Source organism: Bombina bombina, chromosome 4 (genome assembly GCF_027579735.1).
Source record: "Bombina bombina isolate aBomBom1 chromosome 4, aBomBom1.pri, whole genome shotgun sequence".
In the NCBI taxonomy this organism is placed as follows: Eukaryota; Metazoa; Chordata; class Amphibia; order Anura; family Bombinatoridae; genus Bombina; species Bombina bombina.
Window position 1 is genome coordinate 62,542,011 of NC_069502.1, and position 16,336 is coordinate 62,558,346.

At 38.2% G+C, this 16,336-nt stretch overlaps 1 protein-coding gene across 1 annotated transcript in view; it reads right to left on the reverse strand.

Annotated features, from left to right (window-relative positions):
* Positions 1 to 16,336, reverse strand: part of OTOF (otoferlin) — a 742,062-nt gene that overhangs the window by 81,082 nt on the left and 644,644 nt on the right. The window contains exons 34-40 of the mRNA XM_053709494.1: positions 12,593 to 12,711; positions 11,656 to 11,790; positions 5,509 to 5,646; positions 2,636 to 2,763; positions 2,371 to 2,541; positions 2,005 to 2,165; positions 1,772 to 1,914 (exon numbers count right to left, since the gene is read on the reverse strand). Of these exons, the coding sequence (XP_053565469.1) occupies positions 1,772 to 1,914; positions 2,005 to 2,165; positions 2,371 to 2,541; positions 2,636 to 2,763; positions 5,509 to 5,646; positions 11,656 to 11,790; positions 12,593 to 12,711 (995 nt within the window). The remainder of the gene's footprint in view (positions 1 to 1,771; positions 1,915 to 2,004; positions 2,166 to 2,370; positions 2,542 to 2,635; positions 2,764 to 5,508; positions 5,647 to 11,655; positions 11,791 to 12,592; positions 12,712 to 16,336) is intronic.

Consider the following 16,336-nt stretch of genomic DNA (forward strand, 5'->3'; position numbering starts at 1 on the left):
CATAAACATATTGCTTTTAATAGGGATGCACCGAAATTTGGGCTGCAGAAATGTTTCAACCACAAATTGCATTCTTGGCTATTTCGTTTTCATTTTTCTTCCCTGTTATTTTCGGTAAAATGATTGTGTAGATTATTTCAGATTTGATGCTAGCCTAGAGCTGCTGTTTGAATTCATTTCTTGACTTTCTGTTTTGCATATAATAGTTTTCTAGGACTATACTTTATTTGGATAATTGGTAAAAAAAAAACTGTTAAATCTGATTCTGTTACACGGAACTAAATAAAGAATAATACAATATATAGATATTTAATATTGTTTTAAGTAGGGATGAACCGAAATTTTGGTCGCAGAAATATTTTAGCCGAAAATGGCACTATCGTTTTTTGCCTGTTTTTTTTTCTTGGTAAAATTATTGTGTACCAACCATATTTTTTAAGATATTTTTGTCCAATTTTAGTGTGTTACTTTCAATAAAAGCGTGGTTATTTTATTTTATTGGTTTGAAGGTTTTTAATTCAGATTCATTCATTAAATAGTCTAATTATGCAAAAAAAAAAAAAACTAAAAAAAAAATATTTGAAAATAATTTGAAAAAAAAAAGATAGTTTCAGTTTTCGGCCAAGTGCATCCTGGATTTTCGGTTTTAGTCCAGAATTTCTATTTTAGTGCATCACTAGCTTTTAACACTTTTGATGGTGGATTAAAACAAGTATGCCGGTTGGTGTTAAACCAAAATACCTTGCACACATTTGACTGTGAAGCAAAATATTAAAGTAATGGTAAACGTAAGCTAATCAAATGCCATATATATAATATTTGTCATTAAAAAAGTATATGTGTACCTTTTTTTAAACCCCTTAAGGACCGGGCATGTCAGACAAAAACTTCCTTAAGAAGACCAGAGCATTTTTAGCATTCTGCCATCACTACATTTAAACATAAATAGAGCCTATTTTTATATTTACCTATCAGAACTATATATTTTTTTTAGTAGACAACCCTAAGTATTGATCTAGACCCATTTTGGTAAATTTCATGCCACCATTTCACCGCCAAATGCGATCAAATAAAAAACAAAGTTAACATTTTCACAATTTTAGGATTCTCACAACCGCACAAATGGTTGTAAATGCATCTCTGGGATCCCCTTTGTTCAGAAATAGCAGACATATATGCTTTGGCATTGCTTTTTGGTAATTTGAAGGATGCTAAATGCCGCTGCTCACCACACTAGTATTATGACCAGCAGTGAAGGGGTTAATTAGGTAGCTTGTAAGGTTAATTTTAGCTTTAGTGTAGAGATCAGCCTCCCCCCTTAAACAGCTCTATTCCCTCCCCCACCTTACAATTGTCACCGCCATCTTAAGTACTGGTTTGAAAATAACAGCCTTTTTATATATATATATAAGCTCTCTAACCCTCCCCCTCTACCTATTTGCCACCATCTTAGGTACTGGCAGTTTGTTGCAAAATTGGCAATTTAAAAAAAAAAAAAAGTAAATTTGTTTCTGTAGTGTAGCTGCCCCCCTTAATACACTACTACTTTCTTAAATAGGGGCCTGTGTATTTTCCAGATGATAGTGTATGATGAAGTGCATGATGGGAAAATCCTAATAAAAAGCACCATCTACAACACTGAATAAAACATTATATTATACCTAAGTGTGATTTGAATCTAGCCATTTATTCTGCACTACTGTATAGACTGTATAATACGCTGACATTTAACAAATAAAGAATAGCATCTAATTGAGCAACACAACATTACCTGTTCAATGCCAGGTTTATCTGGGTTTAACAACGGCCGTGTTTCTACGTGCTCAGGAACAAGTTTACATCCCACCCGAGGGATTTCTTCCCAGTGATGGAGAACAGAGAGCGCCAGGTGTTCATCTGTCTGCTTCTTCTGACCTGCAAAAGGAATAAACACAGCATTGGCTGAACTCTATCAAAATGGCCAACCAAGCTAATGATAAGCAGGGTGACTATATAGATATCTACCATTTTCATCTTCAATTTCTGTTGGTCCAGTAAACACACGATTTGTGACCTTCACTCTTCCTCCAGGTCCAAAATGTGGTCCATCGATTTTGCCTTCTTTGCAAAGTTTAGACAAGATCTGTGTGGGTTTTACAGGGTCTCTCCACATATTATACCCGTGACTGTTAAGCATAGGAAGAATTAGTGATGGTTTGCCTTCTAGGCACTATAATATCTCCTACATAAATGGCAGCTTAAATACTTTTTATTTTGTCCAAAACTTGTCAGTACTATGCATTTTATTAAAGAAAATAAATTAGAAGAAATCTTAATATCTGTGTATTAATAGGACATATGTAATATTAATGTGCTCATGTAGATACATACATGGCATAGTTCTGTGAGATACCGCATGTGGCCCTGTGCTTGCTGTAGTAGCGGTTTTCCAGGTCAATCTTTGTCTCTCCAATCAAATCATCAGTTCCTACCAAGTCCCAATCATACACAGCAACAGTCAGCATGGACTCCATTGGGAAAGTGGCCTCTATATCAAATGACCTGATAAATACAAAATTAAGTTATATATTACACATATACACAACAGCCAGTGCTACTGCATATTCCTGTATGGTTAGATCTTATAGTGACTCACTTTCCAAATACAGGATTCAGCTGTTTGGAGATGTAATTCTCTTTGTCTTTGATCTCGGTTTTCCCCAGTTTGATAACAACGTATGGATCTGCTTTTCCATTAATATCAGCAGGATGGAGGTCTGTAGCCTGCAAAAGAACGTGGATATATACAGCTTTGCCTAGACAGTTACACATTTATATTTATAACGGCATTACACAGAGCAGCCAACATCTTATGATATTTATCATTTTATGGAACCCATAACTGCAAGTGTCAATATAGACTTACTATAAAATCACAATAAAATAAATAAAAATGTTTGTTGAAGCTAATAAAAAATTTCTTATCTATACATTAAAAATTTTTTAACATTTGTATTCTCACTGAAACAACCAAAAAATGTATAGAGTTAAGTTCAGTTAAGCTAAATAATGCTTAGGTTTTGTTGATGACATCATAAATTGCATCATTAATGGCTTTGCTGATGACATATATGTGCTTTGCACAAACACTGAACCAAAAATGAGAGCTTCTAACATCACTGAGGCCGCGTGATCTAAAGGTCTCTGGGCTGGCAAGATTATTAAAGAATACTCACCAGTACTTCTATTTCCCTGGTGGAATGAACTAAAGTCACCTTTTACCCTGAAAACAAGGTGTACACTGCATTTTCGTATGGGGAATACACCGGATGCACAAAAATCACTTAGAAATTTGTACTTATAAGTACAAAATACAAAGCGTAATTGTTTTTTCATAAAATGGTCTGAACAAGGGCGTTGCATGGGCGTATATAAAATTGTCTCTTTAATCCCAGCATAATTCTGTATAGATTTTCGCACTATAGATCTCACAGTTGTTTCTTGCAAACTAAAAGGTGACAAGCTTTTTTAAAAAACACTCAAAATACTTATAACCCTAATAGAAAAACACATGAATACTAAACTATAGGCGACTGTTAGATGCTACTGTATATGCAGAAAGCAGCATAATGTGATTTATATTGTCTGCAGGATTTTATTTTTAAAGTGCACCCCTTGTTCACTGCTAACTTCACTCTACGGAGTTAAAGGGATAGGAAACTCAAATATTTTATTTAATAATTCAGATAGAGCATGGATTTTTAAGTAAATTTCTAATGTACTCCTATTATAAATTTTTCTTCGTTCTCTCGATATCTTTATTTTAAAAAGCAGGTATGTAAGCTTAGGAGCCAGCCCATTTTTGGTTCAGGACCCTGGACAGCGTGTGCTGATTGGTGGCTACATTTAGAGAATAATTGAAAATAGGAGTAAATTACAAAGTTGCTTATAATTACATTCTCTATGTGAATCCCTTTCCAGCAAGCTCCATTACTTTCAATAGGAGACATCTCAGGGGCTGCCCCTTTTTTAGGATAATTCCACCAGGGCAGCAGCCCCTGTGAGGGTCGACATGAAAAAAACACATCTGATCTGGCAAACTTTAGATCATCGGCCCTATGTGTTGTACTGCACTAACAAACATTTATGGCACTTTTCCTAGCATAGCCTTACTGACACTGAACTTTTCCTAGCATAGCCTTACTGACACTGCACTTTTCCTAGCATAGCCTTACTGACACTGCACTTTTCCTAGCATAGCCTTACTGACACTGCACTTTTCCACTCAGTTTAGTTCAACAAAGCTATCTGCTTCATATGGCAAAAAAGTAAAATGACCTTTATCATGCAGTAACTTACTACCCAAACCCAGCTAAACAGAGATTGCTGCTGCATTAACACCTAAGAACAAAAGAGTAACTGCAACATTACTTTGCCAGCACTACCCTCTTCAACTAGCACTTTGTCATATTGCAACAACACCGAACCAATGTGCTGCTTAAAGAATATAAAGACATCATAACTCATAAGATACTACTTTATTAACTCTAACCATCTTGTTCAGACATTAAAGTGTAGCATAAATTAGTATGACAAAACCACTGCCATATAGGATGTTAATAAATTATTTGAATGATGCATACTATAGGGCCGATTTATTAAATGTCGGACATCGCTAAATGCTGACAGCATACGGGGTGGGAATTTATCATTGCACAAGCATTTCTGGTAAAATGCTTGTGGAATGCCACCACCTGCACATTCGCGCACAATTGGTCTCTAGCAGGGGGTGCAGGGGGTGTCAATCATCCCGTATCCGATCAGGATGATTGTTGTTCGCCACCTCAGAGGTGACGGACTAGTTAAGGAGCAGTCGTCTTAAGACCGCTGCTTCTTAATTCCTGATTCTGGCGAGCCTGAAGGCTCGCGCGGCATAAGCAGCATTGACTGCTTTATAAATCGGCCACTATAAGTGAAAGTGTTATTAAAGGGACATTAAACACTAAATAAATGCTAGATAGAATTATACATTTTAAGAAAAGATTAGTGTGAGAATAACATCTAGATGTATTTTTTAACATTAATTAGTTGTTTTATTTAATGGCAAAATAAGTGTAAAGTTTTAGTCTATAAATAAATGGGAGCTGCCATGTTGTAACTTATATATTGCAAAGATTTTTTTTTTTATATATACGATTTATCATTTTATATTACCATCTCAAAGTGTTTAATGCCCCTTTAAAAAGTTATTTTGGGATAACATATGTGCTGTCACCTATCATGCAATGATTAACGTCACAGCAAATGCAAGGTATGATTTTATCACTCTCCTCTCATAAAAATTTCTTAGCATTTTAGACGTTTTTAGTGAGAGTTTAAACTCCTCTCTCTTTTTTACATGTTTCCCATTTTACTAACTCACTCAAAACATACTGTTTTACTTCCTAGTTAGGGTGCATAGAAGAGAGAGGAAACCCCCTGCATCATAACAAATAGTTCCTTGTGTAGCACATCTATACAAATACTTACCCTGACAACATATACCCTAACCAGTACATTAATTGGGTCATTATTCGGAATGCCTTGGAACATTCCAAAGTTTGGGTCGTAGCCAGCTTCCTTGGTAATATCATCGGGTAATGGAACTTTATATACACACATGGAGCCCTGGGATAGAAACAATGCAAAACTTATAAAATGGCATCATAAATTCACATGAGACACAGTTCAAAAGCTCATAGATGTACTAGGATTGTAATGTTAACTCTGTTAAATAATATTGGAATTATGTTTAGTCCTTGACTATGTGATGCTTAACTATTAATGAAAAGATACATATGTCTGATGTTCTACGATATTAACAAAACAAGCCAAATCCAAATATCTGTGGAACACCATTATTCTTTTGTACCAAAACACACAATCTGTCAATGACAGTGATAAGGATTAGGGTGGGCTTAACCACACTCTGATCTGCATAGACACGCACCTGATCCACCCAAACCCAAGTCACTTCATGCTTAGTTCCACGCACAAAACAGCTACAACTCCTCCTCTGCTCACCATGACTCAACACACAACATATCAGCAACTCTATGGCCTCACAGACTCCCCAGCCTCCTGGTTCCCAAAATTGTCCATGGGTGAGATACATACCCTTTGTTTATAGCAGCAGAAATTTTATATTTACTGACTGTGATAATGTTGCCAGGATAACAGTAAAAGAGGTGCAATTTCAACCCACCAATAGCAACTGGTATTTTCCATGCCAGGACATCTACCAAACTAATTCCTTTATATTTTAACTAGTCCTAAGGCCCGTGTACACGGCCATTTTCTGCAGTGCAGTGGTCCCACCTGCCCACGCTCCCGCCCGTCCATGCACCCACCATGCCCGCTCCCCCACACCCCCTGCCACACCCGCTCCCACCCACCCTCTCTGCTGTATGATCCTTACTAACTGATCCTTTGTTATGGCCAGGTATGTTCTCCTCGACCAGTCTCTACTGTGCATGACAGCTTCGGACAAACATATCTGGCCTTTTATTATATAGGATACTATACCTCTAGGACAGTGATTTCCAAACTGTGTGTTGTGACACGTTAGTGTGTCAGTGGCAGTGTGTAGGTGTGTCCCTGCTTCAGCACTAATTTCTTTTAATTTTAAATTAAAAAAAAAAAAATATTTTTGGTTTCCGACTTTCCACCTGCCTGCTACGCATATCACATGATTGATACCTAGTGGGTCACAGATCATCTTAACCAATTGGCGCAGCTCAGTGGGAACTGAAACTATTCCCATTGGCGGCTTTGACGGCACATTGGTTCCTAACTGCACGTGTAGTCTCCTCAGTTGGCTTGTGACTGCACGTGTAGTCAGTGAGTGGGACAGCAGTATGTTTGCAGTGCGGGCAGCAATCAGTTGGACTCGCAGAGCTCTGAGGGCAGCAGCTTATACGCTGAGCTGAAGTCAGAAGTCAAAGGCCTAGATTTAGAGTTCGGCGGTAGCCGTCAAAACCAGCGTTAGAGGCTCCTAACGCTGGTTTTGGGCGCCCGCTGGTATTTGGAGTCAGTGATTAAAGGGTCTAACGCTCACTTTTCAGCCGCGACTTTTCCATACCGCAGATCCCCCTACGCCATTTGCGTAGCCTATCTTTTCAATGGGATCTTTCTAACGCTGGTATTTAGAGTCGTTTCTGCAGTGAGCGTTAGAGCTCTAACGACAAGATTCCAGCCGCCTGAAAATAGCAGGAGTTAAGAGCTTTCTGGCTAACGCCGGTTTATAAAGCTCTTAACTACTGTACCCTAAAGTACACTAACACCCATAAACTACCTATGTACCCCTAAACCGAGGTCCCCCCACATCGCCGCCACTCGATTAAAATTTTTAACCCCTAATCTGCCGACCGCCACCTACGTTATACTTATGTACCCCTAATCTGCTGCCCCTAACACCGCCGACCCCTGTATTATATCTATTAACCCCTAACTTGCCCCCCACAACGTCGCCGCAAGCTACTTAAAATAATTAACCCCTAATCTTCCGACCGCAAATCGCCGCCACCTACGTTATCCCTATGTACCCCTAATCTGCTACCCCTAACATCGCCGACCCCTATGTTATATTTATTAACCCCTAATCTGCCCCCCACAACGTCGCCGACACCTACCTACACTTATTAACCCCTAATCTGCCGAGCGGACCTGAGCGCTACTATAATAAAGTTATTAACCCCTAATCCGCCTCACTAACCCTATCATAAATAGTATTAACCCCCAATCTGCCCTCCCTAACATCGCCGACACCTACCTTCAATTATTAACCCCTAATCTGCCGACCGGAGCTCACCGCTATTCTAATAAATGTATTAACCCCTAAAGCTAAGTCTAACCCTAACACTAACACCCCCCTAAGTTAAATATAATTTTTATCTAACGAAATAAATTAACTCTTATTAAATAAATAATTCCTATTTAAAGCTAAATACTTACCTGTAAAATAAATCCTAATATAGCTACAATATAAATTATAATTATATTATACCTATTTTAGGATTAATATTTATTTTACAGGCAACTTTGTAATTATTTTAACCAGGTACAATAGCTATTAAATAGTTAAGAACTATTTAATAGTTACCTAGTTAAAATAATTACAAATTTACCTGTAAAATAAATCCTAACCTAAGATATAATTAAACCTAACACTACCCTATCAATAAAATAATTAAATAAACTACCTACAATTACCTACAATTAACCTAACACTACACTATCAATAAATTAATTAAACACAATTGCTACAAATAAATAACATTAAATAAACTATCTAAAGTACAAAAAATAAAAAAGAACTAAGTTACAGAAAATAATAAAATATTTACAAACATAAGAAAAATATTACAACAATTTTAAACTAATTACACCTACTCTAAGCCCCCTAATAAAATAACAAAGCCCCCCAAAATAAAAAATTCCCTACCCTATTCTAAAATACAAATATTACAAGCTCTTTTACCTTACCAGCCCTGAACAGGGCCCTTTGCGGGGCATGCCCCAAGAATTTCAGCTCTTTTGCCTGTAAAAAAAAACATACAATACCCCCCCCCCAACATTACAACCCACCACCCACATACCCCTAATCTAACCCAAACCCCCCTTAAATAAACCTAACACTACCCCCCTGATGATCTTCCTACCTTGTCTTCACCATGCCAGGTTCACCGATCCGTCCTGGCTCCAAGATCTTCATCCAACCCAAGCGGGGGCTAGACATCCACTGAAGAAGTCCAGAAGAGGGTCCAAAGTCTTCCTCCTATCCGGCAAGAAGAGGACATCCGGACCGGCAAACATCTTCTCCAAGCGGCATCTTCTATCTTCTTCCATCCGATGACGACCGGCTCCATCTTGAAGACCTCCAGCGCGGATCCATCCTCTTCTTCCGACGACTAGACGACGAATGACGGTTCCTTTAAGGGACGTCATCCAAGATGGCGTCCCTCGAATTCCGATTGGCTGATAGGATTCTATCAGCCAATCGGAATTAAGGTAGGAATTTTCTGATTGGCTGATGGAATCAGCCAATCAGAATATAGTTCAATCCGATTGGCTGATCCAATCAGCCAATCAGATTGAGCTCGCATTCTATTGGCTGATCGGAACAGCCAATAGAATGCGAGCTCAATCTGATTGGCTGATTGGATCAGCCAATCGGATTGAACTATATTCTGATTGGCTGATTCCATCAGCCAATCAGAAAATTCCTACCTTAATTCCGATTGGCTGATAGAATCCTATCAGCCAATCGGAATTCGAGGGACGCCATCTTGGATGACGTCCCTTAAAGGAACCGTCATTCGTCGTCTAGTCGTCGGAAGAAGAGGATGGATCCGCGCTGGAGGTCTTCAAGATGGAGCCGGTCGTCATCGGATGGAAGAAGATAGAAGATGCCGCTTGGAGAAGATGTTTGCCGGTCCGGATGTCCTCTTCTTGCCGGATAGGAGGAAGACTTTGGACCCTCTTCTGGACTTCTTCAGTGGATGTCTAGCCCCCGCTTGGGTTGGATGAAGATCTTGGAGCCAGGACGGATCGGTGAACCTGGCATGGTGAAGACAAGGTAGGAAGATCATCAGGGGGGTAGTGTTAGGTTTATTTAAGGGGGGTTTGGGTTAGATTAGGGGTATGTGGGTGGTGGGTTGTAATGTTGGGGGGGGGGTATTGTATGTTTTTTTTTACAGGCAAAAGAGCTGAAATTCTTGGGGCATGCCCCGCAAAGGGCCCTGTTCAGGGCTGGTAAGGTAAAAGAGCTTGTAATATTTGTATTTTAGAATAGGGTAGGGAATTTTTTATTTTGGGGGGCTTTGTTATTTTATTAGGGGGCTTAGAGTAGGTGTAATTAGTTTAAAATTGTTGTAATATTTTTCTTATGTTTGTAAATATTTTATTATTTTCTGTAACTTAGTTCTTTTTTATTTTTTGTACTTTAGATAGTTTATTTAATGTTATTTATTTGTAGCAATTGTGTTTAATTAATTTATTGATAGTGTAGTGTTAGGTTAATTGTAGGTAATTGTAGGTAGTTTATTTAATTATTTTATTGATAGGGTAGTGTTAGGTTTAATTATATCTTAGGTTAGGATTTATTTTACAGGTAAATTTGTAATTATTTTAACTAGGTAACTATTAAATAGTTCTTAACTATTTAATAGCTATTGTACCTGGTTAAAATAATTACAAAGTTGCCTGTAAAATAAATATTAATCCTAAAATAGGTATAATATAATTATAATTTATATTGTAGCTATATTAGGATTTATTTTACAGGTAAGTATTTAGCTTTAAATAGGAATTATTTATTTAATAAGAGTTAATTTATTTCGTTAGATAAAAATTATATTTAACTTAGGGGGGTGTTAGTGTTAGGGTTAGACTTAGCTTTAGGGGTTAATACATTTATTAGAATAGCGGTGAGCTCCGGTCGGCAGATTAGGGGTTAATAATTGAAGGTAGGTGTCGGCGATGTTAGGGAGGGCAGATTAGGGGTTAATACTATTTATGATAGGGTTAGTGAGGCGGATTAGGGGTTAATAACTTTATTATAGTAGCGCTCAGGTCCGCTCGGCAGATTAGGGGTTAATAAGTGTAGGTAGGTGTCGGCGACGTTGTGGGGGGCAGATTAGGGGTTAATAAATATAACATAGGGGTCGGCGATGTTAGGGCAGCAGATTAGGGGTACATAGGGATAACGTAGGTGGCGGCGGTTTACGGAGCGGCAGATTAGGGGTTAAAAGTGTAATGCAGGGGTCAGCGATAGCGGGGGCGGAAGATTAGGGGTTAATAAGTGTAAGGTTAGGGGTGTTTAGACTCGGGGTACATGTTAGGGTGTTAGGTGCAGACTTAGGAGGTGTTTCCCCATAGGAAACAATGGGGCTGCGTTAGGAGCTGAACGCTGCTTTTTTGCAGGTGTTAGGTTTTTTTTCAGCTCAAACAGCCCCATTGTTTCCTATGGGAGAATCGTGCACGAGCACGTTTTTGATGCCGGCCGCGTCCGTAAGCAACTCTGGTATCGAGAGTTGCATTTGCGGTAAAAATGCTCTACGCTCCTTTTTTGGAGCCTAACGCAGCATTTGTTTGAACTCTCGATACCAGAGTTAAATTTATGGTGCGGCCAGAAAAAAACCCGCGGAGCGTTAACAGCCCTTTTACCGCCGAACTCTAAATCTAGGCCAAAGTGTTTTGTTTTTTTGCAGCTAGCTCCCAGTAGTGCATTGCTGCTTCTGCTCTTGATATACAGATAGGAAGTGGAAGCTTAAAAAATGCTTGATTATGAAATGCGAGTGTCTATCTAATATTCCACCAAATATTCAGAAACTGTGTTCATCCCATCAACCTCATACATCCCATTAAAATAGTAAGTAGCTATTGGTGTTATTAAACTTTTTTTATTCTTGCACATACTTACTGTTACTTGTAAATACATTTAGTTATTATATAATTTATGTGTGTGTCCATATCTCTTAAAACAAGTTAGTTTAACCTCCTGTTTGCTAGTACAACTGAACTACTGTATCGCAAAATGATTTAGATCTAAAAAGTGTGTCACCAATATGAAAGCTCTGCTCTAGGATAATATAAATGAAGAAAGTAATAATACAAGTGGTTACTCGCGTTACTCACTTTAAATCTTCCAACAATTCGCTCCTCTTCACTAACAGTGTCATCGTCATCTCCGATCTTTCCCCGTAAAAGGTTGAAGGTATGAAGCCAATCTTCAAAATTGTCAAACTCCGTCTCTAATTCCTTATTGTAAACCTAGCCAGAATAAAGAGGTCTTTATTATTTAAATTGTATAGACAGTGTTACATTATTTGGTGAGTTACACAGTTAAACAAATTAATAAATGTAAACAGAAATTAGATTTAATAAGTTGCTATCTAAATGTGCAATATTTTTAAATAAAAATATTATTTGACTGTGGGTGACCCTTTGGGGGCTGGTTTATCACGGCCCGAATGGGGTCGTATACCCCTGTTTCCGGCCTTCAGGCTCGCCGGGAACAGGAGTAAAGAAGCAGCGGTCTTAAGACATCAATCCGCCCGATCTTATACGATCGGGTTGATTGACACCCCCTGCTAGCGGCCGCAGCATTTGGCCACAAAACTGCAGGTGGCGGCATTGCTCAAGCAGTTCACCAGAACTGCTTGTACAATGATAAATGCCGACATCATATGCTGTGGGCATTTATCTATGTGCGGAGGACATTATTCGCTTCAGCGGATTATATCCGCTTGCACTTTTATAAATTGGCCCCTCGGAGTTCAATTGTTGAAAAAGCTTGCCTAATCTGGTCTACTATTTAAATAAATAAATTTTCTGTCAAGCCCACCACCAATTGGGTTTTAAAATGCTGTAACAATAAAAATATCTCACTGCTTCACACAGAACTCTGAATGATTTTGAAAACAGATTTTTGATAATGGCTTTGTTACCAAAAGAAGGAATCAAATGATATAATAGATGCCAAATGGAAAGTTGTATAAAATATCTGAATCATGAAAGAAAAAAAATGGGTTTCATAACCCTTTAATTTTACGGTCATTATAACACAACTTGCCTTAAGCTCATCGATCTTCTGCTTGTTCTTCTTCTCAGCCTGCTCGGCTTGTTGCTTTTTCTTCTTGTCCTCTTTGGGAACTTTAATTTTCTCCTTATTCTTTGTTTGACCTTTGGAGCCTTTCATGGGAGATTCATCAATTTTGATCTCTGACCACACAAAATAGGAGGGATGGAGTGGAAATGGAAGGAAACAACACAGGACACTCATATACAATGTGCATGAAAGTTGACTGGCAATATCAAGGAGAGGTGGCATTCTGCCAACCCTGCCCCTGGCATGTCCCATGTGCATGTATATTTCTTTTCTGTTGGATAGCACAAATCAGTCTAATGATTTCTCATTAAACCCCAAAAGAAATAATACATGTATCATGGAAGCCTTAATACTTACCATTACTATACTACACAAGTTATAACGTATAATGTAACCATTTGGCTGTACTAGATTTGACACGTTCTGTAGTGGTTCATTATAGCTTTGGCAGATGCAGAGTTAAAAATAAACATAATTTTATATTGGGACAGTAGTATAATAATAAACAATCATAAAAACCTTTTTATTTAGGATAGTTTCATCTCTAAGTCTTCTATAAATAAGGTAATTATTTAAATCCACAAATTAAAATAAGTGGAAATTTCTCATACGATTCAGGGAATGGTCAGAATTCTTCTCTGCTGCCTTTTAGAAATAAGGAATTCTTATTTCACCAATCCTGCACCAAAGAAGTATGGAAGAAGAGGAGGCTGCTAAGCACCGACTTGTGCTGCAGAAGTTTGTCCATGAAAACTGTTACTGTCGGACAAAAATTGAGTCACACTCTTGAAAATGTAAAGTTTTTTATTTATTTTTTATTCACAAACACAAATAAATAATAAATCACATGAAGATGGGCAAGAAAGAATGTCTGAAGTAATTTGCACCTTTTAGTGCCTCTTAATTATAGAGACTAAGCTTAAACACCACCAGGGAACACGAAATGCGTCAGGCATTTCTCCACCCTATGTAATTTACATGAGTTTGTGTATAAAAGGTTTGTTATTTTTTTTATTTTTTTGTTTTAAACAAACTTTCAAGAGTGTGAACAAACAGAAACCTCCGGAACACAGCGTCCTGCAGCTGCTAGAGCCAGAAGTAGTATCAAAAGGTAACAATTCCATTGGGCCCAGAGTGCAATAGCTACGTTGGATCAAGCCGCTAAGCAAAGAAATCCTCAAAGAACACGCAGGCACTACTAGGTGTGTTATAATTAAAAATATAAAATTGGAATCCAAAATAGTAAAAAAGTCCCCCAGTCTATAAGTAAGTGCCAATAGGGGTTGCGAAACGCGTTACACTGTTGCTCCTCTTCTCTCTGTTCCATGATTATGGGACGTTTTTTTACTATTTTGGATTCCAATAAAGTTTATATTTTTTAATTATTACACACCTAGTAGTGGCTGCATGTTCTTTGAGGATTTCAAGAGGGTGACTATAATCTTTTTCGTATTGTTATAATATAACATCTGGCCCGCAGCTTTCATGGTTGTACCCTGAAGAACTTGGGGAAAAGTAGTCCACACAGTCAGCCCTTACTAGTAATATAATTCTATAATTATGCTAAGAAGTGTGCATGTATCCTGAGTAGGGTTGACAGGTCTCCAGTATTTAATTGGACAGCACATTATTTAAGGAAGGCTGTTCAATAAAATCTGTGCAAAAATACTGGGTACTTAAAAGTTGTCCTGAGTTGCAGCTAAATTTGAAAGACCTCTATGTCTATATGACATAGCACATGCAGTACTCTGTGCTACTGCCAGTCACGGGATGGTCAAATCACTAGGGAAGTGCAAAAAGTCATATTTTAGTATTCTTTAATGAAACGAATGATGAAAATTGCTAGGGTCTGCGGGATTAATCTATTTTCGGCACTGGGTTTATTAGCGTAAAAGTGCAACACATAAATATTTGTGTTGGCAAAGATTAACGTGTTGCCCTTTTTCTATAATAACTCCAGTGCCAAAATAGCCAAATCCCACAGACCATAGCCATTTTCAACATTTGTTAGTGAAATGCGATTTGTTGCACATCCCTACAAATCACTGCTGTGTGTGGTGTGTTATTGGTAGTTAAAGAGGTAAAAGTATTGATCAGTGCGTTACTGGCAGCCAAGAAGATAAAATCACTGCTCAGTTGTGAGAACTAAACATAGTGGGGTCAAAGGTTGGTAAAAAGGTAGCGCTTTGGGGAGGGGCCATTGTGTAACCTCAACTACCACCTATGGTAAGTAGCAATACAGAGATACTGGCACTGAGCATTTGCACATAGTGCTCATCTCGTTGGTAATAAAGGCTAAAGGGGGTATTACTAATGTAACTGGATGTCCCTATAAATAATGCATATTTTATGTTCCCTAATCTAACTTTTATGACAAGACTCCCTACATGTAGCCGTGTTGCTGGTTGATTTGTGACATAAAATCATGTACTTATTTTTAGAAAGGTAAAACTGTTGCACTTTCTAAAACAAATCATGAGCAGACACAAATGATTCTATGGGGCCGAATTATCAAGCTAGTATCAAAGACCACTGCTTCATAACTTGTCTGCCTGCTCTGAGGCTGCGGACATCAATCCGCCCGATCCTATACGTTCAGGTTGATTGACACTCACTGCTAGCAGCAGGCCGTAAATCTGCAGGGTGCTGCATTGCACAAGCAGTTCACAAGAACTGCTGGTGCAATAATAAATGCCGACAGCGTATGCTGTCTGTATTTATCGATATGCGGCGGACATGATACGCTACATCGTATCATGTCCGCTCGCACTTTGGTAAATTGGCCCCTATATATTAATATCATATTCTGAAAATGTTGTCAGATTACAAATTGGGCAAAAAACATCCTATGGACTTCTATGTAAAGGCACTTTTCAGTGCCTTTTGTTTTCTTAAACCCCACACCCGCCATCTTTAATCCCTCATAACCGCATTTTGCAGGTTTTTTTTTTATTAAAATAAAAATGCAAATTTTTTTTAAGAAAAAAAAAACCCAAAACTTTATTTTCAGGGCAATTGGGGGTTATTTTGTAAATTAACCAGAGGTCTGACCTCTAGTTAATTTTCTGAGCACTAATTGCTACAGCGAGCTCACGGTAACAATAACCAGCCACTTGCTATGGCTGGTTATTTATTGTGCGCCGTAATCAACAAATTTGCCTGTTTACGGGCACGCGATAATTTAGCGCTCCACTTGTAATCTAGCCCTAAATGTATTGATGTCTCTGGTGGAAAATTCTGTTTATTGCACTAGGTGGTACTTTTTATTGAATCATCTGAAACTTGTTCATATCTGAGTTAAACAGATTCACAACTTAAAAAAAATGAAATTGTTTAGTTTTATTCTAACCGTGGGCCGGGTCTCACATTTTTATGCCAACTTTCATAGCTTTTTCCTTAATGGATGAAGATTTGACGTAGAATTAAATAACAGGCAAAGAGCAGCACAAACAGGAAGGAGCAAGTCAGGCAAACAGTGACTATACTGTATTTCTCATTCTGCATGTCTATCCCTATATATACCGCTATATCTCTGTGTGTTATGGTGTATACATCTGTCTGAGAGATTATTTATTAAGCTGTGCAGCTTGGGGGCCCGTGCAGTGTCTGCAGTCACATGTTAAAGAGCTGAGGTCTTAATACCACTGCTTCCCATATCTCCCAAACTTATAGCTGCGGGTTAGGTGTTAGCGACTCGGGAGGTTGAGG